At 31.2% G+C, this 27,089-nt stretch overlaps 6 protein-coding genes across 11 annotated transcripts; 3 read left to right on the plus strand and 3 right to left on the minus strand.

The window, feature by feature from the left end:
- The first annotated feature begins 32 nt into the window (after positions 1-32).
- Positions 33-4,006, plus strand: LOC132907423 (zinc finger protein 85-like). Of its 2 annotated transcripts, XM_060960522.1 has the most exons (4): positions 33-422; positions 544-779; positions 869-1,497; positions 1,564-4,006. In XM_060960522.1, exons 3-4 carry the CDS (start codon positions 910-912, stop codon positions 3,265-3,267), a joined length of 2,292 nt encoding a protein of 763 aa, XP_060816505.1. In that variant the 5' UTR covers positions 33-422; positions 544-779; positions 869-909; the 3' UTR covers positions 3,268-4,006. The 2 variants fall into 2 exon arrangements, with proteins under 2 accessions (XP_060816505.1, XP_060816504.1); XM_060960521.1 differs by having other exon boundaries at positions 544-1,497.
- Positions 4,007-4,192: 186 nt separating this feature from the next.
- LOC132907434 (ADP-dependent glucokinase) lies at positions 4,193-7,581 on the plus strand. The gene is made up of 5 exons (XM_060960549.1): positions 4,193-4,580; positions 4,688-4,975; positions 5,059-5,195; positions 5,266-5,714; positions 6,270-7,581. The coding sequence occupies exons 1-5, from the start codon at positions 4,249-4,251 to the stop codon at positions 6,510-6,512; spliced, it is 1,449 nt and encodes a 482-aa protein (XP_060816532.1). The 5' UTR covers positions 4,193-4,248; the 3' UTR covers positions 6,513-7,581.
- Positions 7,582-7,629: 48 nt separating this feature from the next.
- LOC132907415 (zinc finger matrin-type protein CG9776-like) lies at positions 7,630-14,818 on the minus strand. Of its 2 annotated transcripts, none has more exons than XM_060960500.1 (9): positions 14,650-14,818; positions 14,017-14,330; positions 13,812-13,943; positions 13,179-13,344; positions 12,921-13,099; positions 12,464-12,844; positions 11,973-12,078; positions 10,677-10,795; positions 7,630-10,597 (listed from the first exon to the last, which is right to left on the minus strand). In XM_060960500.1, exons 2-9 carry the CDS (start codon positions 14,311-14,313, stop codon positions 8,294-8,296), a joined length of 3,684 nt encoding a protein of 1,227 aa, XP_060816483.1. In that variant the 5' UTR covers positions 14,314-14,330; positions 14,650-14,818; the 3' UTR covers positions 7,630-8,293. The 2 variants fall into 2 exon arrangements, with proteins under 2 accessions (XP_060816483.1, XP_060816482.1); XM_060960499.1 differs by having other exon boundaries at positions 12,921-13,102.
- Positions 14,819-15,069: 251 nt separating this feature from the next.
- On the plus strand, positions 15,070-15,852 carry LOC132907440 (uncharacterized). Its single transcript, XM_060960563.1, has 3 exons — positions 15,070-15,249; positions 15,387-15,573; positions 15,646-15,852. Exons 1-3 carry the CDS (start codon positions 15,169-15,171, stop codon positions 15,732-15,734), a joined length of 357 nt encoding a protein of 118 aa, XP_060816546.1. The 5' UTR covers positions 15,070-15,168; the 3' UTR covers positions 15,735-15,852.
- Positions 15,772-19,855, minus strand: LOC132907422 (GATOR complex protein MIOS-B). The gene is made up of 15 exons (XM_060960519.1): positions 19,424-19,855; positions 19,134-19,331; positions 18,767-19,066; positions 18,457-18,684; positions 18,219-18,380; positions 17,961-18,142; positions 17,764-17,897; positions 17,583-17,696; positions 17,155-17,518; positions 16,941-17,079; positions 16,739-16,877; positions 16,461-16,668; positions 16,155-16,366; positions 15,994-16,066; positions 15,772-15,924 (listed from the first exon to the last, which is right to left on the minus strand). The coding sequence occupies exons 1-15, from the start codon at positions 19,542-19,544 to the stop codon at positions 15,919-15,921; spliced, it is 2,580 nt and encodes an 859-aa protein (XP_060816502.1). The 5' UTR covers positions 19,545-19,855; the 3' UTR covers positions 15,772-15,918.
- Positions 19,856-23,042: 3,187 nt separating this feature from the next.
- Positions 23,043-27,082, minus strand: LOC132907319 (ras-related protein Ral-a). Of its 4 annotated transcripts, none has more exons than XM_060960281.1 (7): positions 26,956-27,082; positions 26,620-26,856; positions 25,611-25,729; positions 25,322-25,530; positions 25,067-25,241; positions 24,526-24,642; positions 23,043-23,862 (listed from the first exon to the last, which is right to left on the minus strand). In XM_060960281.1, the coding sequence occupies exons 3-6, from the start codon at positions 25,713-25,715 to the stop codon at positions 24,526-24,528; spliced, it is 606 nt and encodes a 201-aa protein (XP_060816264.1). In that variant the 5' UTR covers positions 25,716-25,729; positions 26,620-26,856; positions 26,956-27,082; the 3' UTR covers positions 23,043-23,862. The 4 variants fall into 4 exon arrangements, 3 of the variants coding, with proteins under 3 accessions (XP_060816264.1, XP_060816266.1, XP_060816265.1); XR_009658146.1 differs by lacking the exon at positions 26,956-27,082 and adding an exon at positions 24,341-24,391 and having other exon boundaries at positions 23,719-23,862; positions 26,620-26,773; XM_060960282.1 differs by lacking the exon at positions 26,956-27,082 and adding an exon at positions 24,341-24,388 and having other exon boundaries at positions 23,719-23,862; positions 26,620-26,773.
- Positions 27,083-27,089: the final 7 nt, after the last annotated feature.

Here is a 27,089-nt window from a genome sequence, read left to right on the forward strand (position 1 = left end):
AAAACAACCTTTAGATATCCTGACACGTGGACAAATAAACATTATCTCCAATACAGCCGTACTTTCACTGGCACCAAGTCTTGGTTTAATGAGGCGATGAAAACTCGCTATGAAAATGACAAACAAGAGTTTACGATTGTGTAGTGAACATTAATTATTAAATGGACAAACAGAAAAACGTGTATTTTTCTCCGTCGTCACGTAAAAATAATACAATGTTAGCAGCTTCCAATAGAAAATGGACATAAAGTTCCATAATTTTAAAATGAACTGAATCTCATAAGGAATTATATAGGTTAAAAGTCTGTATCATTTTATACTTAAAAGAAAATGTAAATTTTGTTTGATTATATATTAACTTTATTCACATGTACAAGAAGAAATTTGTTCTCCATACGCAAATGATAATGAATTATTATGTGGTATGTTTTATATTTAATAAAGACTATTACTGTTTCCTTTCTTTTTTGAGAAAGTACAATACATACATGCATTTATAATATTTTATTTCTAAAAGTATTAAATTTTTTACTTTTTTAACAGATACCAATGAGTTAAGAAAGTAAACAATGGACACACTGAAAGCAAAAAATGTATCAAGGAAAACATTTAATTTGTCATTGGAAAGAATCAGTATTAAATCTCTAAAACATGAAATAAATATTTACCAAGAGGTACTTAACTTTTTACCTCTGAAGAAAGCATATATTTATAAGTAGTGATAAATTGTTTATAGATATTATTCCTGATAAATAGATCTTTTTCTTTTAAATAACAAGGTATAAAATCTCATAGTTTTTAAATCTCTCTGAAAGAATCATAAATTATTTGAAAATTGAAAACATGAATTCACTTTATAATACCACAGACAAAAAGTTGTATCATAGAGGACAAATTGATGTAATAGATATGCCAATACAATTAACTTGTAATTACAAGTATTTCCTTGTCTACGAGGATCAAGTATCCAGATTTGTTGTGTTGAAAGGTTTACATGGAAATACAGCAAATGAAGTAGCTGTAAAACTGTTAGACATACTGGCTATTATCGGAGCACCACAGGTCTTACAAAGCAGCAATGGACGCAAATTTGCTGAAGAAGTTGTGCAAGAGATACGTCTTTTGTGGAAAGATTTCATAATACTTCATGGAGAAATCACTGAGAACAGTGAACAGAGTAGAGATTTTAAAACTTTACTTGAATGTTGGGTAGAAGAAAATCCAACGAAAACATGGTACGAAGCTTTGAAACATATACAAATTTTTCAAAATTCAACATTTCGTTGTGAAAATGGAAAAATTCCATATGATATATTATTTGGGAAAAACGTACATGAAGAATTCCAAAAACAAACTAATGTAATAAATTTAAGAGATAATGTATGGACAGAAGAAGAATGGATTAGCCTCTTACCCAACAAAGAAGATGAAGTTAAGGAAGAAGATCTGCAGCAGCTTATAGATGAGCCCGCCTTTTCAAACAGAGATGTAGATAGCGTAAGTATATTATTAATAATATAGTTATTCATATATATGTTATTGATCATTATTTTAATTCGCCAGTTAAACGATTGTGAGAGTGAAGATTCTTGCAATGAAGTCAGGGGTGAATTTCAAAGAAGCACTCCTGGTTTTAATTTTGTGAATGTTAAGAGTGAACCTTTGAACATGCATACAGAAGATTCAGTATTTGAGGATGAATTGGGAATAGATGACAAGGCATCAAATGCGGAGAATCAAATCAATTTAAAATGTAAAATCTGCAAGAAACAATACATGAAACCCGGTCACTTAAAAAATCATATGAGAACACATATAAAGGGGAAAAAGTTCGAATGTAAACTATGCAACAAAACATTTCATGTTCTAAGCTTATATGAAAAACATATGAGGCAATCTCATAGACAAAGTAAATTATCCAGTCTGACCAGAAGTAGAAGAAGTAAAGACTCTCAAGATGAAACAACATTAGACACAAAAGCATCTAAATTAAGAAATTTCTCACAATTAAATACCAATGAAACACAGTCAAATGAAGCAAATGATTGTACAAAGGCAACAAAGAGTTTAAGTCTTCTCAAGGAAAGGAAGAAAATTGCTGCAGACAATCGTCCAATGAAAATAAATGGAGATCCAACTTTGGAATGTTCATATTGTAATCAAAAGTTTAACTTTCCTAGTGTATTAAAAAGGCATATGCGATCTCACACGAACGAAAGACCCTACATTTGTTTAATTTGTAATAAGAGTTTTAAGCAATTGGGTCATCTTAGCCAACATTCATTAACGCATAAAGATTATCGGTCTTTCCATTGTGCGGTTTGCGGAGTGAAATTCGACTCTTTAGGTTCGCTGAAGATCCATGCTCAATCGCATAAAGGACATTACATTTCAAAAACTAAAGAGACTTTCCGTTTGTTCGAATGTGATAACTGTAAAAAGGTGTTTACCACCAAAAGCGTTTTGGAACGACACATACTTACTCATTCTCATGAACGTCAATTCCCATGCAAAGTTTGTGGGAAAAGATTCAAACAAGCGGGACACGTGAAGTCTCATATGTTGGTACACACGGGAGAACGAAAATTCGAATGTTCGGTCTGCAAAAAGAGATTTAGTCTTTCGAATTCTTTGAAAAAACACATGTATGTTCACAATGGAGAAAAACCTTATCAATGCGATGTATGTGGTGCACGGTTTCTTGAAAAAAGAAATCTTAACGGGCATCTAATGACTCATACGAACGAGCGTCCGTTCCGCTGTAAAATTTGCGGAAAAAGATATACTTTAGCTGATACTTTGCGTCGGCATATAAGTGCTGCACATGAAGATGGACGCACTTATCAGTGCGAGATTTGTGCAAAAATGTTCAAGCAGCTCGCTCATCTGTCCGTTCATAAAAAGGTACACAACGACGAACGCCCATTTCAGTGTCATTTATGCGAGAAAAATTTTAAACATAAAAACGTGCTTAAATCTCACTTGGCCATTCATGCAAATGTAAGGCCATTTGAATGCGATGTATGCAAAGCTACGTTTGTAAGAAAAACAAATTTACAAACCCACATTGCATCAGCTCATATGAACGAAAGACCATACGTTTGTACTATTTGTGAAAAACGGTTTAAACAGATTAGTCACTTAAATGGTCATGTAGTAGTGCATAGCAATTTAATGCCTTATCAATGCGATTTCTGTGATCGACGATGTAATAGACTCGATAATTTAAAGAAACATATGCGTCTTCATACGAAAAATAAAGAGTAAACAGTATAAAGTAATTGTTTTGTAAAAGATAGAATAGAATTGTTTCAATATGAAACTATCCAAACTGAATCTTACGTATATCGTTAGTAAAAAGAAGTTGACATTAGAAGCTTCCATTTTTAATCTATGATAACTCTACTTCTTTTTGATTAACTTCGAAACAATTGTTTTTGTAATTATATATGTAATTGGTGTATACTTATAGACTTCAAATATTTTTATATCTCGTAAAGAGCTTCAAATGCTTAACAGCTTTATTCTTTTGAAAAAAAAGGTGACCCATGTCCTAAATAAATTAGGACTGGTACCAATAATCAGAGTTTCAAAAGAATACAGCAACATATTTTAATGTATGCCCTCTGTATTTTTACTAATCAGTATCATAAGTTCTTTTTTTACTTTTTCTATCATATTGCAATCTAAAAATTATAATTGTACAAATATAAAAGATGAATTCCTAAATCAAGATCAAATTTTTAAAATTTACATATGTATGTATTCTAAGAAGTTCTATGTTCAATGAGATCAATTGTGTTGTTCTTTTAAATAAATATTTAAAAAAATATATAGGAAGTACTTTTATCCTACAAAGAGCATTTGTATATTCCAAGTAGATCAATATGTTGCCCTATAAGTTTATTCATCTCTTATTCCAAAAAAATTATTGTGTGACCCTTGAAATATTGTAACTTTGTTGCATAAATATTCTTCATATAATAATAAATAATGTAAATATTTATGTGATCCCTTTTAGCTGAGTTACCATGCATATAATATAGTCAAACTAGTATAATGCAACATACATTTTAAAATTTCTCTTTAAAAAGTAAAGAATTGTTTTCAATTGATATAGCATGGCGCTCAGAGTTATTTATTATTATTAGTTATAATCTAATAAAATTATGTATCAACTCTACATTGATTAGATTTTTAAAGAGCTCAGTGATTACAGCGCTTAGTTCATTGTTATTGAAACTCAAAATGGGGTACAACAGGGGGTTAAAATTTGGTACAGCGTTCACTGTACTAATAGTTCTAGTCGCAATTTATTATAGAAATTCAGAGAACATTCTTCAGAAACGTTTGCAAGCTTTGATCCATGGCTTGGAAAGACTTGAAAATAAACACGTGATGTCATCACGACCGAAAGTTGCGATAGGTTATGGCGTGTGTACCGACGTATACGTCAATGCTAAAGATTTACTCAACTATTCCGATGAAGTCGGACAACCGCAACATTTTGATGAAATCAACACAGAGCTAGAACTTTTAAAAAGCTTCGCTTATTATTTTCGCCATGGAGCTGCTGCAGAGTAAGTCTTACTTTTGCCATGTCACCTTCAATCGAATTTTTGTATTTCTCATTGAGAAATACATTTTTCCTACTTCACATTTGATTAACATTTCATTTTTTTATCAGGAGATACATGGCAAATAGAACACTATTTGACAATCTTGTTGCCAAAGCTCGTTCATTTCCATCTTCATATTCTACCATTGGTGGTAACGCAGCAGTTATGGCCTTAAGATTTGCAAGAGAAGGGTGTGATGTTACACTTGCTGCGAAACTGACTAGGTCCTTGCATCAAATGATACCACAGGTTATTAATATCGTAGGGGGTGAAGTGAAAAGAGATGACATTCATTTAGTAATTGAATACAAGCATGGAGATATTTGGGGTCCATATTCCAGTGCTAGAGCTAATAGGTATAATATTTAAAAAGTTTCAGAAAATATTGTGGACATATAATTGTAATAGATCCTCCTATATTACTATAACTATTTTTTAGGTACATAGTTCACAATGATGCCAATAATCCTAGAATTAGTTCTCTTGATGCATTTGATAAACTACTGTTAACATACGAGCCTAACTTACTTGTTATCAGTGGTCTACAAATGATGGATAATTATCCATTTCCTAATGGTAATTGAAACACTATTCTTAGTTGTATAAGTTTTGCGATCTGTTTAGAAAAACATTTATTGAAATGCAGGTGATAGACAGAAACTTTTACGTAAAGTAAAGAAACAAATGACGGATCGATCTGCATCGACTAAGATTCATTTTGAAATGGCCTCGTTTGCGGAAGATAAATTACTTTTTGAGCTTTGCGACTCGATTATTCCATTTGCCGATAGTTTAGGGATGAATGAGCAAGAAATAGCCAACTTGCATAACGCGATGTATTACGGAAATATTTCATTAGTGGCAAATTCAACGCCACGTATAGCAACAGTTTTAGATCAAATGCGAACGTTATTCAAATTGATACGTATGAAAAGCAAGACTATTGAGCATTCTCGAGAATTAACTAGAATTCATGTACACACGTTAGCCTATCAAGCTATATTTACTGTAAAAGGCTCTATATGGAAAAATACGATGGCTGCGGCAGCCAAAGCATCACTAACAGCTCATAGACATGTATGCGCGACGAGCCATGTAAGTAAATATGATTATATTTTGTCAATTATAAGCTTATAATTATATGAATATATGGGTGAATCAGCTAAATGGGATCATCTAAATATCTCCTTTACTTACTATTGTGTGAAAAATCTTTTTAGGATAAAATTGCACTGTTTCAAGGGGAACATATATTAATGGATAGACTGTTTTAATGTCATTATTTTATAAGATTGCAAAATGTAGTTTATCGTGACAAACTTATAACGCCGGAAGATATGAAGGAGAGAATTGCAGCTGCAGGTGTATCCATAACATTGGATGAAAGAGAAACTATGTATGAAAAATTAATTAGAAGATTTGAATTATGCATTGCAGCAAACGATCACCATATCAAGCATAGCATTAGTCATTTGTGCCCTTTAAAATAGAGTAACTTCTTTTTGAGAAGATTTTTCATACAATAGTAAATATATTAATAGTAATATATAATAATATATAAATAGTAAAAATATTTAGATGATACATTTTAGTTGACCTACCTTGTATATATATATATATATATATATATATGAACTTATGAAATTTTAGGTCGACATTAGTAAAGCTGCGTTGATTTTAGACGATAGCTTTTCGACGTCTATCGTTGATGGCACCCGGATATCACTAGATATTGAGAAACCAGTGTCCTGTTGGGACGAAATATTAAAAATAGAAAGCAAAGACGTTATTATTCAAGTTTGTGTGGCACCAGTATTAGTTTGCACCGAAGCAGCGCAAACTGCTGGCGGCGGAGATAACATTTCAAGCGCGGGCCTTGTACTACAGATTTAATGTACTGTTTGTACTTTTCAAGATAGATGAGCGATATTGAATTTTCGTATTACTTTACTACGGTACTCACGAAGTCAAATTAGATTTTAGTGCACAGCAACTTTGGAAACTTAGATTATAATTCATTCCATGGGCTATCATTCCAACATATACAACACGTTCGTTGTTGTTTTCTGATATGCAGATGTTGTTCATAGGTTAAAGTACAGCAATCTTTTGATATTTTATTCCATGTTGTACTTATGTATGTTAAAAATCACAGGGCTTAAAAATAGTATTAAATAATAATAGTAATGATTTGAATTATTCAAGTATCTAACTTTGGATACTGATTTTCACATATAAAAAGTATATAAGCATTTTATCTCCTTATACATAATAAAAAATGCGTTTGAAACTATGCATAATATCGAATGACATTTTTAAAAAAGAAGTATAATTAATATTATAAAAATTAAATGTCATTTTATTTCATGCATGGAACGTTTCAATAACTAGCTTTAAAATTGGAGTTAATTAATTATTGTTCTAATTTGCGTGCCCTGTACATACAGTTTGAAGTTTGTTACCGTTTGTTCCATTGTAATGTAGTAAAAATATCGTTGAGTCTCAAAATAATTATTAAGTAATTAAGTGACATTTGAGAAATTACAATATGGCAATACTATATAGCAGCATTAGACATGTTATTTATGCTCAATATACTTGACGAATTTTCAAATTCATTTTCTTAAAAACAAAACATCATATGAAAAAAATTTATTGTATATTTTCGACTTATTCTTTTATGTAAAATCACCCTGTACATGATTGTATCATCGATTATGGGACACGCTGTATAATTCATATTATGTGCCATACAATACCTGTATTTCTTATTTAGCATTACCTGGCATTACTGACGAAAACAAGGCATTGAATTATATTGTATTGTATGGAAGGTTATGCGCTTCAGGATGAAGTTATGTGATATAGCATTTAAAAAACCTTATAAAATAATTTTCAAATGAAAAAACAAAATTCCAAGAAAAAGAATAAACAAAGCATAGTTGAATAATGCAATGAAAAATGCATTCATTTTTCTTTGAATCCCTTAATTTTATAACATTACGTCACATTTCATGTAATTTCGTTATTTATTAGTGGAATATTATTCATAAATCAAATGTACACTTTGAATTTGTTTTCTAAATAGTGTTTATGCTGTTCTTACTAGTATTCAAATGTGTTCTGGAAAAGTAAATAGGCTGATTACTTATATCTCTAAAGAAGTGTTTTTAATACTCTTATACACATATGGAAATTTAAGTTTTGACATGTGTCTAAGGTGCATATATATATATATACACCTTAAGTAAAAGTAATTATATGACACTGTAACGTTTAGCTTAACTGTTTAGTTTTTACAAACTCATAAAAATCTGGAGATATCTTTTTCAATCAGAATTAAATGAAAACAGTATATTTAATAAAAAATAGTAAATCTTTCGTAGGCTCATTTCACTCAGTTATTTCGCTAAGGCAACGCTTTAGCATCAACTGATTCGCTATTAGCACATGAGAAAGAAACATTTACTATTTCTTACTTAAAATACTAGTTTACATAATTACATAATATTCGATGTTAATATACATTACGTATAAATTTTACATTGAGAAATTACAAATTGTAATCGTTTCAAAGAAGAAGGGATAGACGGTCGACGTGACTTATAGTTTAACGCTAAATCCTTATCAAAAAAACATTCGAACCAGAGAACATTGTGAGTTTATAAAAAGTTTTATAGGATTGTATCTCCTTCGTCAATGCCTAACATCTTCAAATCATCTGGTCCAGGTTGAGTATCTACTTCTGTCTCCGCTTGAGTAATTTCAGGTGGTGGTTGATCCATATATTCTGGGCCGTACCCAACACACCCTAACATACTATACATAGATGAATACATAATGTTACTTTCTTGCTGACTTTGTTGTTTCGTTTCTGTTTCCTCTTTCGGGAAGATTATATTTAGGGCCTCTTGCAAATCATCAGGCAGAGGAATGCTTGGGTCAGTTCGTTTTTCAGTGGGTTCCGGGATGTCAGAAATATCTTGTGTAGTATTCTCAACAGTTGGTAGCGGAGGTGGTGGTGGATTTTGATGATTTTGAACGAAAGGAGATACAGTGGGCATTTGTGGCGGTGGGTTTGCCATGAAAGGAGGATGACTTTGCACTGGTGGCCGTACTGGTTGATGAGGAGGAAATCGTGCTTGACTCTGAACGAACGGTGGCGGAGTTGTCATAAATGGCGGCGGAGGCCGATTCGTGGGAAATTGCGGTCTGCTTTGCACCGTTGCCTGTTGCTGTTGCTGCTGTTGCTGCTGCGACGTAGTCGAGAAAGGTGGTGGTGGTCTATTCAGAGGAGGAGGAGGATGTGGAGGCAGAGGTAATTTCGATATACTGTGCGTTTGTTTTTGCTGCTCTATTATTGGTTCCTCTATTACTGTTTCCTCGGATTGATCTTCAATCTCCATATCGACCACCTGCTGTGTTGGTTTCGTTTCATTCAATACCGGAGGTGGTGGAGCTACCAATATTTTCATCGGTTGACTTTTGTTAGTTTGAGGAGGTAGAGTGCTTGTACTATTAGCTGTGGTAGTAATGGTACTATTATTATTGCTACTGCTGCTAGTAGTGTTATTATTATTATTACCCAGATTTATTGGAGTTGCAAGCTTGGTGATATGTACAACACCAGGTGGGTTTATGATCTCATTGGGAACTTTCGGTGTATCTTCGAATTTGCTCTGTTGATAGGGAAGAGGAGTAATATCTTTCTCAGGCAACTTTGGTTCTTCAGCTTTCTTCTTAAATAGTGGTAATCTACCAATGAAAGGTAATTTACCTTTCGATACCTGAGGTGTTGACTTTTTAGTCTGTATACTACCCTTCTTAGATTTAGACGCGGATTCATTTGTTTTCTTCTCGAATTTGGACTCGTCGTTGGATGAATTGTCATCTCTTCTGTCTTTACCATATTTATCATAACCTCTCTTTGGGCTGTCGCGCCAACTTCTTTCACGTCGAGGAGATTCATTACTCTCTCGTTTTCTTCGATCATCGTAATAATCCCTATCTCGATCTCTATCCCTGTCCCTGTCCCTATCACGGTCCCTATCCCTATCTCTATCACGATCACGATCTCTGTCTCGCCCTCGCCTTCTTTCGTACCTGCTGCTATAACGATCATATTTATCCTCCCGTCTGTCATACTTTCTATCCCGATCGTCTTTGTATCTATCGCTTTCTCTTTGTCTCTCATCCTCCTTCTCTATAGATTTATTTTCGGGCGGTTTTACGGTCATGTTGACTTGCTGTTTTGTCCAGAATCCCATATGTGGTTTAGGCATTTCTTCTGGTTTGGGTAATTCGATTGGTTTGTTGGCTATGGGTTGCGGTTTTTCCTCTTCTTTCTTTATCCAGAAGGGTTTAGGAGGTTCTTTTGGTCCCCAAGCTTCCAAATTCTCCGGCTTTGATTTGTTTGAGAAAGAAGCCTGTTCTTGTTCTTCCTCCTCTTCTTCGATTGCTTTCTCTTGACTCAGCCTACGATTACTAATAGACTTCATTTCTTCTTCCTGCTTCGCTTTTAATTTGTCTCTGATCGAATTCAATAGCTGTCTTTCATCAGTTTCGACAGGTTGAGGTTCTGGAGTCAGAGACTGACTCAAGTGTTGCGCCATTTTTGACCAGTGTCCTTTCAATTTTATCCGATGATAATCTATCTCTTCGTTCAGAATGGCTTGCGTCGATGCTTTCATTTTATTTCGCATAGCGACACGAATGCTCTTGGACATATCCTGATCGGAATCTGTGTCCGAATTTTCTGATTCGCTGGAACTGTCACTACCACTGCTTCTGTTTCTTCGCTTCTTAGATTTCTTCTTACTCTTCTTTGACTTCTTTGATTTCTTTGACTTTGGTGGCGGGTCGTCGTCTTTGTGTTTCTGCAATTCCATTTGGATCTGTTTGTGTTTCTCCTCTGAGAATGCTTTCTCACGATCTGCCATCCAATCGGTTTCCCAATGTGGATTTTGCTCGACAAAACGCTAAATGAAGAAGTTAACTAATTAATTTTATATTGCCCTCTTTTTTTGAGATACAGAATTTAAAAAATAAAGAACATACAGAATAATTTTCTGAATGCTGTTTAGATTTCAGGTGCAAACTTGCACAATGGAGATCCCCGATCCAGGAATCGCAAAGCTTGCAGTACCATGCAGTTGCAGCACTGAAGAACTGTAAACCTATAAGCAAATATTTTAACACTTAGCATTACTTAAGCTTTGAAAATGGTAAACAATTTAAGTTCATAAAGAATGACCTTATATTCTGCCACGACACATTCATGTCACTGAAAACAAAAACAATATATATTAAAAGATGCTCAATAAATGGTTGATAACATTAAATATTCTTCCGTAGTCTCCCACGTTGAATTCTAGAAGAAAAAAAGGATGGGAAAAAATCATGTTTTATTCATACAAATATACCACAAAGATATTACAAGTAAAATGAAAATAAGAAATTACATAAAGCAACATAACATAGAATTTTTACACGTACTGCAACTACCTCATGTATTTTTTTGATCTCTTTTCTTAACTTTTATTAATCATATAAAAGCTAAAAATTAATAATTGTTTTAACTTCTATATATATCTCAAAAGAATTAATCGGTATTTACAGTACGTTTCACAAAAATATTTCGATATATAATATATATCATAAACCTATTTAATAATATAATATATATGCTAAATAAGATAAGTGACACGAGCGAATATCACAATTTACACATTTTCATATAACTATATACGTTATTTGTATTTATACACGCACCATTATGATAACATTGATTCATATTAATATATATTTCACATTAATAAGATCTTCCTTTGTTCATTCTTGACTGTAAATGGACCTATATACGATGAATCGACGAACAGTACACTTGCGAGGAATAATTTTAAATGGTTCGATTATAGAAGCTGAAATATCTGAAATCGCCCGAAAGTGTGCTCCTCGAGTCCATTTAAAATCCAGTGCATCTTTATGGTGTTTACATCATTGCTACAAAATTTGCTGCTAACATTGTGATGTGTAAAAGACACTTCACAGAAAAAATAAAAATTATTCCGCGTACAAATTTATAAAACGATTCATTTCCATAACAGACATCTCTGATGTATATTATTTTGAATAATTTGAAGAAAGGAAAAATCAAGAAATGTTTGAAGCCTAATTATCTTTCTTTTCGCGTACATAATTCGACTATGTAAGTCGATAATACGTATGTTAATGCAAGCAAATTTTTGAGCAAATCATAGTCGTAGATCTCTTCAATACATACCGGACACAGTGTCTGTGCACAAGCTACGGAATTGTATTCTATTAGTAATTATCCACTGAAATGAACCATACCTTTAATAGGTGTTCTTTTCGTTGGCAGTCCAGGATAATAGGGCACTTCCTTTTCCGTTCCCTCTCCATTCCGCTCATGCCACGGCATATCAACTATCTTGCGCTCCTGTTGCAGGGAATTAAATGTTAATGACAATGTTTCCTACAATACTATACAAATATTCGGTGGTACTTTTTAATGAGACATTGTTATGATACATCAATCAGACTATGTACCAAGTACCTGCAGGTTGACTGTTACTGTAATATATCATCCTTATACAAATATAGTTCAAATTAGAAATACATAGTTTTAATCGAATCCATTTGTTCTCTCACAATGTAAATCAATTATCAGTTAGATTTTTCTGCGTCCTGTTCTAATGATTATAAAAGTTATTTATGAAAACGATCTTCAGTTAGAAATTTCTACATTCAGTTATTGAAAGTACCTATACCAGAGCTGAATGAGTTTCACTAAGACTCTATTATTAGAATAACAGGCAACTTACTAAGCAAGCTTCTTTGTGCTCATTGCTATGCAGATGATTCAAATATTCCTTTGCCGTTTTAGGAAATATATCGCAGACTTTACACCAGTGCATTTCTGGGTCATAATGTACAAAATTGTACATAGGTTTAGAATCTTCGGGAGACCTTCGTTCTTTCATGTCCCTTTCAATTTTGGATTCCTTGTCGGAGTCGGATGCCGATGATCGGTCGGGCGACAACGATTTTCCTTTCGGAAAGTCTTCTTTGGGACTTCTTGAACATTTGCTAATTTCTAATTTAAACTTGCTTTTCAGATCATCAACAGTAGCTTTATCTCCTATAATTCCGGTAAGCATATCGATTACATTGTGTATCGATTTCATTTTATTTTGTATCTCAATCTGCAAATTAAGAATTAACATACAATAAAAAGCTGTTAAAATATATTGTTGATCATTTTATATAATAATTGCGTACCTGCAATTTCTGATTCTCTTTTATAATACGATTATTCTCTCTTCCACCTTCTTTACCAATTTCATCGCACTGCTGTCGCAGAATCTCCAATTCGCGTTGTAACGTAGTAGATTTCTTAACGTATTCTTCACGCTGTTTAGCCAGAGTTGCTTTTTGCTGTTTTACCTCAGCTGCGATTGCTGCTGGGCATAGAACACAAAAATGTATTAAAATAATATCAGCTAATAAATTTAAATCAAAATAAAATAAAGGACTCACCTTCCTTCTTGGCATCTTCCGGTCTTGCCAAGGACGACACTAATCCAGAGGAACCACTATCCACTGGTCTTGATGATTCTTGCTGGGATGTTAGTGAGGGTGGAGGTGGTGGTTGTTGATTGTTATAAGCTACCTGATTTCCTTGCCAATTTGGTGGTGGATAGTCCTAACAAAATAAATATACATTTGATGTCAAATACTCAAACAATGCTTCTATCAAACCTTACCTTTATTTGTCCATACTCAAATCAGAACTTTGGATAATACACGGAAGATTCTTGAAGACAAATCATCTGGTCAATAATACTGGTTTCCAATGTCGATGCCAATAAAATAAACAACGCGAATGTTATACTTACGAGGGGATTCACAATATTTCGCGATGCAAAAGAACGTTCATTCCCCAAAAAATGGACAGTACTACCAAATATTATTACAAACATTTTGGTAGTTTGTGTAATAATTTCATAATTACTTTTACAAACTCATAAAATACAATCAAACCTACGAATAGGTAATGTTCCAAAAGTATTGAAATTTAATTATATTGCCTTAAACGCAATATAATTTTAATTATTACGATATCAGCTAAACATGCTCCTTTGAACCAATGTACTCTTTCAAAAAACTTACACTGCGATAACCAGTGGGTTGCTGGTAGCTGTAGTCATAGCCTTGTCCATAGTTGTAATTGTAATTATTGTAGCCTTGGTTATAAGCTGGCAAAGGTGGTGGTGGTTGACTGGTGTTTGGAGGTGGTGGTGCCTGAAAAATAAATATATATCATTTCTTTCCTTCTTTTATATTCTTTCCTTTGTCCTAGACATATTTGATTTACCTGGTATTGATTATGAACTGCTGGAACATAACCACCAGGATTAGCTGGATTAGGAGTAGAAGATTGAGATTGAGATGCTGCTTGCTGTTTCCATTCTTGTTGTGAACGACTAGAGTCTTTCCTTCTTCTATCTCTGGAACTGGAACGCGATCTTCTATCTCTGGAACGAGATCTTCGATATCTGCTTCTTCTTGGAGATGGAGATCGATCATATTTCCTTGATCTTCTTCTATGAGATGAATCTTCTGAGTCTGCACTAGGGCTTCTTGGACCTTTACGCCTTGATTCTGGCTCCATTTCTCTATAACCTCAATCTGTAAAAAGTATATCATACCTATATAATCAATATATCAGGTTATGTTATAAGAAGATTTTTTATTTGCCAATGTATGACGAAAAATATGTAGATCATACAATCGCGCATGATCTAATTCTAAGAATCATGATAACGTTAAACGTTTGGTAAATTTTGATGCTTTCAATTCATTATAAAATTTAATTCTAGAATTCCATACTCCATACGCATTAGTAAAGGAAAGAAATCATTTTAAATGTCGCATTGCAGCCATTGTTATCCTCGATAAAACATCGACAATATTTCTCGATGTGTTACACGTTATTAGAGATATTTACCTTTCTCAATAGTTTATTTGCAACTTTAGTACTCTATTCTCGATAAGTACTAGCGCAAAATAATGAAAATAATATGGTTTGATCCCTGTGAGAATCATTCACACAAACGACGTAACGTAGAACCAAAAACGAATGGAAGAAGCCGCACTGATTGTAGGTGCAGCACATAGAAGCAAAAAACCTTAGATGGTAGAACTCAAAATGCTACGTAGCTACTTTTTGCAAAAATTCACTAAACTGTAGTGATTAAATCTAATACGGAGATATATTTAATATATAAATATAATTCATTATAATATCTTGAATGTTTTAATAATTGGCCAGAAAATAAGAATGTAAGTTCTATCATTTTATTCACTAATTCATTGCTTATGTTACATCTAGTATTTTAGATCTAAAAGTTAGTTGTCCGAAAACACCATATTTAAATCACTGTCGTGTCACTATAATGCTTCGATGTATAATGTATAATTTTCAAAACAGTTTTTGGAAGTTGAGGTATTATTAACTAAGAAGAAAATGATAAAAAAGCGTATTGAAGGTCGTCAATTGGCACAAAATGTTGGAGAACAAGTAATTATACTTGGCACTATTGGAAAAGTAAGAGATTTATTTAATATTAATGTAAGAATATACATAAATACTATTACTCGATGTTGATAGTTGTTCCTGACATATAGTATTTATTCCGTTAGAATTAGCTATATTAATTTATTGAAATATTTTTTAATTTCTAGAAAGGTTCAAACGGTAAAAATATAGAATTAAAAACAACCGATGGTATACAAGTTAATGTAACCTTACCAGCACCAATTGATAATGATGCTGAAGGTTACATAGAAATACATGGCACATTACAATCCACATCTACAATGAATTGCAGTAATTATATAGTATTCCCACATAGTATGACAGAGAATTTTGGTAAATTTCGATCTTATTTTATATAAATATGTATCGTAAGGTGTATAAAAATAAGGAAAATATTAATTATAGATGTTGATCGATATAAACAACTCATGGTCATCTTGAATGTATTAGGACCAGGAAAATGGAAAATGTCTGAAGATGAAACAGGGTTTTAAATTTATAATTGTATAACCTATAAAAATGCTTAAAAACTTTTTATAAGAATACGATTATTTTAATATATATGTCGGAGTGTAAATTATTCTTTTATAATAAATTTAAATAGTATCTTGTTCACAAGACTCATTATCCTTCGTTTATAACATTCATGTTGTTCCAAGAAATGTACAAAATGAAATCCTAAAACTTTAATGAGCATCATCAGTATTATTTAAAACTTTTAGAATCTTAGATTTCTATTTATGTTATACCCACTGCTATTTTACATGATGCATCTAAAGAGAAGCATCTACATGTACATGAGGTTACTGGACATTCTGAATGTTGCCTGTTTAAATAAGACAATAAATTATTTAAAAGAGAAAATATATGATGAATTAGAGGAAATTAATAAGTATGATCTTAAAATATATTACCGAAACCAATGTGTAATATGATCAGCATGACCACCATGTCTACATGTTTGACACCATGTAAACCAATTACTAAATTCGGTCAATTTATTATCACATTCTTCGCTTCTACTAACACTGGATGTTGTCATTTGCAATCCACTTACTGTGCCCATATGCATCAAGCATATTGCACATCGCGGTAATGGTTTTCTACAATTTGGACACGAAGACATCTACAAAAAAGTAAGAAGACATTATTTTATAAATATAAAATATTATTTTACTTTAATTATTGCTGTATCAAATATTCAAATAGGGACATATTACCTTCAGTTTATTGGGTGTACTTCCTAACCTGCCAAAAGGTCCTCTTGCTCTACTTAAACCTTGCATAAAGGCTGATATACTTTTACCACAAAAATTACAAGAAACATATATTTGTTGCGGAGGCTTTTCATTCGTTGAAGATCTCATCGCGATATCAAAGTGAGCCCTTTGGGTCCACATTTTCCAAGCATTCAAAAGATTTCTATAACTTTATTGCAATTTTTGAAGTTATATTTATTTCCCATAACCTTTTAAGTAAATATTGTTTATTGTAGTACCTTGTAATCCAAACTTGGACTTGATTTTCTTGAAGTAATGTTGGTGTAAATGCTCTAATAGCTATTAAACTACAACTTTGAACATCACCGGTAATTTCTAAGTACCGATTTAATAATTGTATACCTTCTAAACTAGTACCTAAGACGCAATACATAATAAGTAAATATTATAATTAGCATGTGTTTATTAAATTATGCAAACCTGTCAAAAGAAAACCCGCTAAATTTCCTTCATCAGTTAATTTCTGAGTTAATTTTTTTAAATATTCGCTTAACTTATTATCCGATAAAAACATAAGTGCAAAGGCTACTCTGTCTTCAACTGCCATACCGTTTTCATTCTAAAAATATTTATTTTTCTCATTTCATATATGAATATTATGTTTCATAAGGAAGAAAGATCAATGTGTACTTACCAGAACATTTTCATAAGAATCGTCTGCTGTTAGAAAAGCAAAAGTTGCTCTCAAATAAGGGTCTGTAAGTTGAGATCTGCATTTTAAACATGATTCTCTCCACATACTATTCCGGTCTTCGGAAAATCCTGATAAAGCCATAGCAACGATATTTAAATTTGTAGACATCGACATTTTAGTAGCTCCTCGATTTAAAATTTCGATAGCTTGTCGTAAACACAAATTAAAAACTGCAATTGCTGCTGCTCTTGGATATGCTCCTTCTCTTTCTAATCTTTCTAAGAATAAGTTATCATAAAGGGTATTGGTATCTTTATCAAATCTCCAACCACATAAAAGCAATCCTTTATCTCTGTCTGCAGATCTATTATATAAATATTAAATTATGTTACAAAGTTTTAATATGATACATTGCATGTATTTTATACCTGTAAATTTTTGCGGTATGATTAGATCCTATATCCGACCAAGGACGATGAATTAGTTCTGACTTTAAGAAACCATTAGTAGATCCTTGTTGGCCATCTAGTTTTAAAACTGTTCTATGTAACATTAATAGATATTATTTTGTGAATTTTCAGATATATGATTAGAAAATCTTTAATTTACCTGACACCTGGATGTTTATTATCTGCAGATGGTATAGTGCCATCCTCTACTAAATAGCGACTTAAGTACAACCACTGCCATAAGTTTTTCAGAGTTTCATTTTCAGCCAATTCCCCATTCTGAGCCAGCTCTGGCTACAGACACATATATTAAAGATGTTATATAAAAAATATAAATTGTAAATTTCCTTAACTTACAAGTAAGCCATATTCTGAAGCAGCACGTGTTTTAGTTAAAATAGAAATATCGTTCAGGGCTTTGTAAATATTATCATTACTGCATATATATTTAAATGATTTTGAAGCATGATTCCAGGCAAGATGAGATCGTGTTGACCAGTTTACTGTAATTCTTTCACAAACTGTATAATCTGTAAGTCCTTTAAAAGGATAAAATAAAATCAGAAACATCTTATTCTATAATTTGTATAAGTTTATAATATAATATTATCAAACCTTGTTGAGATATTGCCAATAATCTGTTCACATGTGTTGGATGCCATGAAAAACTTACAGGACTATACCAAGGTGGTGCAACTGTTCTTTCTAATGCTCCAGGTTCTGTATCTTCTCCTCCTCCAATTCCACAATGTTGAATGTCATACAAATGCAGTGTCGCTTTATTAAAGATGATATCAATGCTTATTAATACAATTTATGATTAAATTAAGAAAAAATTAAATTGATACTCTACCTGAGTCTTTTTGTAAAGCACCCAAAAGATTGTGCCTAGTTGGGCACCATAATACTTTCGTAATTTGTCTAGTTTGGGATAATGTTAAAACAGGTTTTTCAAAGCATCTTGTATCCCAAATTGTTATCTGATTATCAACACTTGAAAGTAAATGATAATTATTATGCGGATTTACTGATACATTATAAACAGCTTTAGTGGCTGTTGTATTGACCACTTTTGCAGAATCTAATATAAAATAATATAATGTATATATGACAAATTACATTACGTATAAAAAATATGCAATGACACTGTTTTATTATAATACCTCTGAAATCAATGATTTTTAATTGTTTGTTATTAGTGCCAACTACCATACATTTTTGTTCATGTTTGAACCAAGCAATAGAATGTATAGTTTCTGAAACACCAACTTCTGCAATAGGTCTCATAGAATCTGTCTGTACTGTATTGTGGTGATGCACTCTTTCAGAGGTTTGCAAACCTTTATTTATATCCCATAATAAAATGGAATGATCTTTACTATGTTTATCTAAACCAGACACAATTAAATTTGTGTCTATGGGATTCCAAGCAACTGTATTGCATTGTCTTGCATGTTTTGGGACTATAATAATTCATAAATGTAATAAAATATAAATGTGTAATAGATTTTATTTGTCGAAATAATGTACCTAGTTCCTTTCCACTAAGACCTTGGGAATCAAAAATTGTTGGACCAAAAGTAGTTAAAACAACTTTTCCATTTGCTTGTCCAACAGCTAATAGAATATCTGGTTCTAACTGTGGATATATATCAATACATTTGACATAATGATGATTAGTATTTGTTGCAAGTAAATGAGCAACTGTAGAATCAGAAATCTTTGTATCTGTAACGAAAATATAAGATATGGAATAACATTCTATTTCTATTAAACTATGTATGAAATACAATTATATTTTATAAGAGACATTTACTCACATAATTGTCTATTATTATCTTTTACTTGTATTACTTCATACAAACAGATTTCTGTACCCCATGTAATAAATTTATTGGCATGAACTGGAGACCACTGTATATCAAGTTTAATACTACTCATTTTGTAGTAGTTTTATGAAATTTTGTCAACAAAAATAAAATACATTACTCTAACTTTTTACTTAAAATAATAAAAGAAGGATGATGCGTTTTGCGGCTATGCATTATGATCCTATTTTCTAATCTTAAAAAATGTTCCTTAACCTCGAACATATTTTTTTAACAAACATTTTCATTTAAATCTGACACTTCAATATTCATTTTTTTCGACTATTTTACAAATGATTCATGGTAACTTTGGGTGTTAATAGTAAATTGCAGTGACAACAAAAAATTTCTATACGTTTATACTTCTGATTGGATATTTGTGAAATTTGTCCAATACTTGTACTTCCATATAACGGGTACTCAAAAAGTACAGATAACTATAGATAACTATTTGGTACAAAAATTATTCGATATTTAATCAAATATTATTTGATAGTTAAAATTTTATGGAAATTTGACAATCACTAAATTATTAAGAAATAAAAATTCAGGGCTATTTTTGATACATTATTTTATATTCATACTTATTTATTTAGCTTTGTGCAGAGAAAATAATGTATGTAACATTGCACTCACATTACATATATATGTACTTACTTCATACAATTTGACTAATTTATTAATTAGTAATACATTTTCATTATCTTAAGACGCATGATGTGTGTGTGTGTGTAAAAATCATATACAATATTGCTCTTCTAATTTGCGCAAAATAGATTCTATCAAAAGCTATAGACATGTAGTTAAATTATAGTGATAATAGTACATGATAATTACATAAAGAATGATTTAATTTATGATGAAGCGACAATTTTATATTTATATGCGTAGCGTACGTTTATGAATAATTATAATATTTAATATATCTCCTATACAGATATTCATGAGATGAAATTTTTTTTAATTTATACACACTGGTAAGTTATACAGTGCTGGACAAAAGTATTGGCACAGCATGATTGTTATGATAGAAATGCTTATAACTACTAAACAAATTGATTTAAACAAAAAACTTTTTGACGTATTTATTTATTATCTATTCTAGTTTATTACATAACAAGAGCAACAATATAAATAAAATAATACGCAAAATAATAACAAAAATATATTTTTTGAACATTTTATGGGTGGACAAAACTATTGGCACAGTAGAATATTTACGCTTATAACTAATTACATAATAAACTTCTAATATTTTGTTGGCAGTCCTTTTCTTTTAAGGACTTCCTTTAATCTTCTGGGCATCGAGTGGACTAATTTTTTAGTGAATTCAGGTACAATATTGCTCCATTCCTGCAGAAGAACTTTCTTCAGTTCAGACTTGCTTGTGATATTATGTTTCCTAATTCTTTTTTCCAATTCGTTCCACACGTGCTCAATGGGATTCATATCGGGACTTTGAGGTGGTGTGTTTAATGTGTGGGCAGTATTATATATTATCCACTGACGAACAATATACGCCATATGTTTAGGATCTCGATCCTGCTGAAAATAGAAATCCCTGGGGAGGTTTAATTTTTGAGTACTTTTCAAAAGATTTTGCTTGAGTATATTTAAATATACATATTCATCCATTATCTCATCAATGAATATAAGTTCTCCTACACCCGATGATGCCATACATCCCCACACCATTAAACCACCACCCCCATGTTTCATGGTGGCTTGCAGATTCAGTTCGTCCATCTCTGTGTTGGGTTTTCGCCATACTAATATTCTGCCGTCAGATTTAAAAATATTAAACTTACTTTCATCTGAAAACATGATCTTTTCCCAAAAATCAGTATCTTTCGTAACAAACTCTTTCGCGAATTCCACTCTTTTCTTTTGGTTTATTTTACTGATGTAGGGCTTTCTTCGTGCTGCACGGGCAGAATAACCGGCATCCTTCAATACCCTACGTACAGTTTTGGTACTTACTTCTTTTTCACACTCAGCTTTTAACATCGAAGCAATTTCAGTCGAATTAGTTTTTGGATCCTTCTTTACAATATTTACGATTTTCCTTTTTTCTCGAATTGTTACCTTAGAAGGGCGACCACTCCTAATTTGATTCTCTAGATTTTCTTCACTTTTAAAGCGTTTTATGACTGAACGCACAGTAAAACGACTTCTGTTTATGATTTGTGCAATTTCGTTGTAAGATTTATTCATCTTATATAAATTTAATATTATTTTTCTTTCTTCAATTGTGGTTTCTTTCGTTTTTCTAGACATTATTACTCTTTCTTGGTTTTTTGTTGTTTAATAACTGAAGTCTCCAGTTTCACTGATCGAGTGTTATAATAAAAGACTAACGGGGGATTTCCCTTCGCTACTTCCAAATGACGATCGGAAATCGTTGAAAACGGCGACGATACATTGTTTGTTCCATGCTGTGCCAATACTTTTGTCCACCCATAAAATGTTCAAAAAATATATTTTTGTTATTATTTTGCGTATTATTTTATTTATATTGTTGCTCTTGTTATGTAATAAACTAGGATAGATAATAAATAAATACGTCAAAAAGTTTTTTGTTTAAATCAATTTGTTTAATAGTTATAAGCATTTGTATCATAACAATCTTGCTGTGCCAATACTTTTGTCCAGCACTGTATTAAAAAACTTTATTATATTATTAATTTCTATTTCTTAATAGTGAACACTTAAAAAGGCACAATTAATTTCAATAGTACAAAAATATCAAAAGGAAAGTGCAGAAAAAATATTACTTATCCTCTAAAATGTTATTTAATAAATATGTTTCAAATCATAACCATTTTGTAAAATTTCAGTACTTAATAGTACCTACATGCGTGTGTGTGCGCGCGTGCGTATATATATATACACACATATTTTACACACACACACACATATATATATATATAAGTGTAAAATGTAAATATAATATCAAGATTTTCTTATTTTTCCACGAATAAATGCACCTCATAGAGGTTCAAGTCTTTTAGATAATTAGCATTAATAATGTTCTCAGTCTATTGAAATACATTAATTTATAGACACAATATTTTGTATACATTTTAATTACTTGCTTAATAATAAGAATGTGTATTTTTGAATAATGACCTGTGCTATAAAATACATATATCTAATGATCTTTTTAACCAAAGGTGAAAAAAAGTTATATTATTTTTCAAAATAGAACTACTTTCTCTGATGATCAGAATCAACGTTTTTGTTGTTTTCTTAGATGTAAATATAATTATTCTATTTATATTCGCTTGTTCAGAAGAGATACAAAGCTATTTTAATATGAAAATAATAAATTGTATTACATTTGTACATAGCTGTATATTGCAAACTAGTCTTATAACATATTACAAATGATAAATAAACTGTGGATTAATTACCACATGTATGTCTTCTGTACTTTACAGTGCTGTGACTGTCTCATTCTAGAATAAGTTTAAGCAAATCGAAAATATTAATATTTTATTAATAAATGATAACGTAAAGCAAGAGTGCTGAAATCATTCAAGGATTCAAAGAAACATACAAAATACACCAATGAATATATAATAATTTTATTTGCAAATAAAATCAGTTACAGTGTTCCTATAATAAATATTTGCAACATTTTTTTTTGTTAACCATCATTAAATCATCACGAAATATTGTGCTTAGTATGCATGTATAATGTATGTATACATGAACATACACTGCATGCACATGTACATATACATACACATTAATCTTTTTCCTCTAGCTTTTCTGGTTCTTCCTTTCATTTTTATAGCATTTAATTAAATAACTATATATATTTCAGCACTCTAGTGGTAATGAAAAATTTTGAAATGGGTTCATCTATATATATAATGTAATTTTGTGCATTGTTAAAAACTTTGTTACTGTTGTTGCATTATAATAAATATTGCGATATAAATTAACAGTAGTATCTACGAATTATAATTATATGCATCAGTACATTACAAATTAATTATTTAGTGGTTTAGTGGAAAAGAGTACAAAGTTTACACCTATTAATATGATAATTATTAAATAACATTTAAATTATGCGTTCTCAATACAATTGTTTCATATTTATTTTTACTGTCAATTCACTGTAAAGTGTCAGAAAACTTCTTTCTGCACATGTATGTGTATCACACACTTATATGTATATATGGATGTATGTATGGTATACAAATACACTTCTCTTACTCAGGTTTTTGCAATTAGATGTCGAACGGTCCATTATAGCAGCTATACGCGTAGTTTTATGTTTGTTAGAGCAAAATACAGCAACTTCTTTTTTTCTGTTCATTTCCATCTCCTTGGTTTTCCTGTGCTTTACGTGCAGCTATTGCACGCATTAAGTCAAAGAATACCTGCAATAGAATACAAAGAAACTGTCAATTTCCATTTTATATCTCTATTTAATATTTAAAAACCATGGTTATAGTAATTTTACTATGTATTATCAATATTAGGACCAAAAATAAAATCTATTTTCCGTCCGTATCTGTCGCTTAAGTTTTATTTATTAAATTGGTGGAACTAAGATATAGTATAAAACGCGTTGAATAAATAGAAATACAGTGCGACAATGTATGGTATCTGCATCGCTAAAATAAACATGCATATCAATGAGCTATATTTACTATGTCATGTGAAAATTTATAAATTCATTCCCATTCTTTTTGCTTTTATAATAAACGTCTCAAAAATTAACGAAAAAGTCAGTCTGTGCCTTTGTAATTTGTGATATTGAATTTGAAGTTGTACATGCATATGCAGTGTTTCAGGCATAAGCTGGAAACAACATAACAAGCGAAATTTATATAAGTAATTTTCTTTTGTACATGCCTGAGAGACACTCTTGCAGAAGGTTGATACTTTTGGTATTATTGTTACCTGCTGATAATTGCACATATAAATACTTATTTAAATTTCAGAAAAAAATGAAAAGAATACTGCAATGTACAAAATTTCTGAATCATCATCCAGTTGTCCATTTACGAAAGATCAAAAACAGTGCAAAAAAAGCAAACCTATAGAATTTTGCACTTCTTTTTCTTCCTCTTGGCACGGTCCTTTCCGCGACCGTTGCTTGCTGACTTATCTTCAATCTTGCGCGATCTTATTTCACGCATCAAGTCGAAAAATACCTGCAAATGTGCAATTGATGCCATCTCAAAGCTTCAAGGCTTGAGAAAGTGCTTTATAAATATAAAAAGAAAAATGCAATATACACTTATATATTGTATTATATTTATATCAGTATGTTTTTATTGCAGAATTATGTGTGCAAAAGCTATAAGATGTATGTGTAGCATGGGAAATAAAACATACAGTAAATTATATGTAAAGCTAATTAAATATATTTCATGCAATTTTTGTGTTCTAAAAACTCTAATAAATTTGAGACGATAACAAAATGTCAATGATGCATGTGCATTTTTTTTACATACAATTATAAATATATAAATTTTGTCATTATTAACATAAAATTGTTAATAACGTTAATTTTCTAAGAGACATTTATTTCCATATAATGTCTATAAAAGTTGAAACATATAATTTAATCATTACCTTATCAACGTTTTCTTTTGTCTTTGCACTTGTTTCTACATATGGTACACCCCATTGTTGTGACCTTGCTTGAGCTTCAGCTAAACTAACTTTTCTCTTTTCTTGTAAATCACATTTATTCCCCACTAATAAAAATGGAATGTTTTCATCGTTTTTTACCCTAAGAATCTGTTCTCTAGATATATAAAATTAAATAATTTTGTCTTGAAAATCAAATACATGTAGGTCTCACAGATTAAATAATTAGTTACTCACCTAAATTCTTGAGTAGCTTGAAAACTATCATCCTCAGTTATAGAAAATACACAAAGAAATCCTTCTCCACTTCGGAAATAATTATCCCGAATTGCTGCATAATCTTCTTGTCCTGCAGTATCTAATATGTCTATTTGTACTTCTTCTGCATCCAATACAACTTTCTTTCTGTAGGAATCTGCTTTTGTAGGTTCATAATCTTCAACAAACTAATTTGTATGTAAACAGAAAACAATCAATCAATAATATAACACGATTTTTTTTATATACTTTTATGAAATCAATGTACCTCATCATACATAAATTGTAACGTAAGAGCAGATTTGCCTACACCTCCACTTCCAACCATTATAACCTTATGCATTGCTTGAGTGGTACCTGGCTTTTTGGACATTTTGGTTTATTTTTCTGAAATCATATATACAAATTTTAATATTAAAGATAAAAAAACACTTGGAACTTTATTTTATACAAATACTGGCATGTTTGAATTAAACTAAATGTTTTTCTACAAATGATCATTATTAAAAGACATTATATTAAACAAAGGCAGGATGTGAAACTACTGTGCATGTGGGAAATCCAAGAATAGGGTCAGCAGTATACATTTACCTATATTCTGTTTATTTCACACTTGTTTATGAGATAGAAATTAATTATATCTAATGATTTGATATCATATCTATAACATCAAAATAACTTTTATCATGATAAACACTTTCGTATAATTAATAATGTATACATAAATACATATATATTTGTAAGTCCGCTAGTACCCTAAACGATATCTTAAACAATAAGAACTGGGCAACCAATAATTTCCTTCTTTCCTTCTTCAAAATATCACACTAATCATCTTTTCTTAGAACCAATATATTAAAAAAATATTACACAAAAAGGTTATTATAACGTTCATAAATTACTAAATTAATTTATGTTTTTTTATAGTTACAGTTATAAAATGTAAGACCAACCAGTCTAAGAAGTATTTTGATATATACAGTAGCATTTAATAGTTTTATATTAATACATTAAGCCTGTGGATATGGGCATAAGAAAAATTAATTAAAAAGGTATATATCTTTGCAGGAAAATTAAAGTATAATTTACATTTTTATACTTAGTTGTGAGGAAAAAACAATACAATAATTAAAAAAAAAAAAAATTGTAAATGTATCAGAATGACGAATAGTGAAAAAGGCGGTGCCACACGCCCAATTTTAAGAATGTCTATTTCATTCTAAATTCCTGAAATCTCATTCTGTACGTACCACTGTACATCTTAAAATATCTCCTACCTTAATCGATGACAATCTCGAATTAGTAGGTTTTTTAAACTCCTGGTATCGGATAATTCTTCCTGTTTTTTTCTAAGAGCACTGCCGTCGCGTTTTGCTTTACTGGATCGCAATTGATAGTACCGATAATTAACCATAGAGGTACCCATGCACCCTACCGGCACCTTTCCATACTGTAATACCGGCGCTCAAAGTAGTTCAACAGTTCTCCGTTCAATTTTAGTGTTAAAGAGAGATCTTGTAACTTTAAAAAGACGGTAATGTATATCTTACATTATTCCTATAAAAATCTAGTAATATTAGTGAGTTATTCTGATCAATATAAAGGTTTTATACCTGCCCATTTACAAATAAGAAATCTTATTCAAGGTAAAGAATTTAACAAAGGAACAAAATCTGGACGCTAGTGATCCCTAGCATGATAATCTAGACTTTTTTTTAGAACTCCCCCTCCCCACACAGCATGCGAT

Source organism: Bombus pascuorum, chromosome 5, assembly GCF_905332965.1.
Source record: "Bombus pascuorum chromosome 5, iyBomPasc1.1, whole genome shotgun sequence".
Lineage (NCBI taxonomy): Eukaryota > Metazoa > Arthropoda > Insecta > Hymenoptera > Apidae > Bombus > Bombus pascuorum.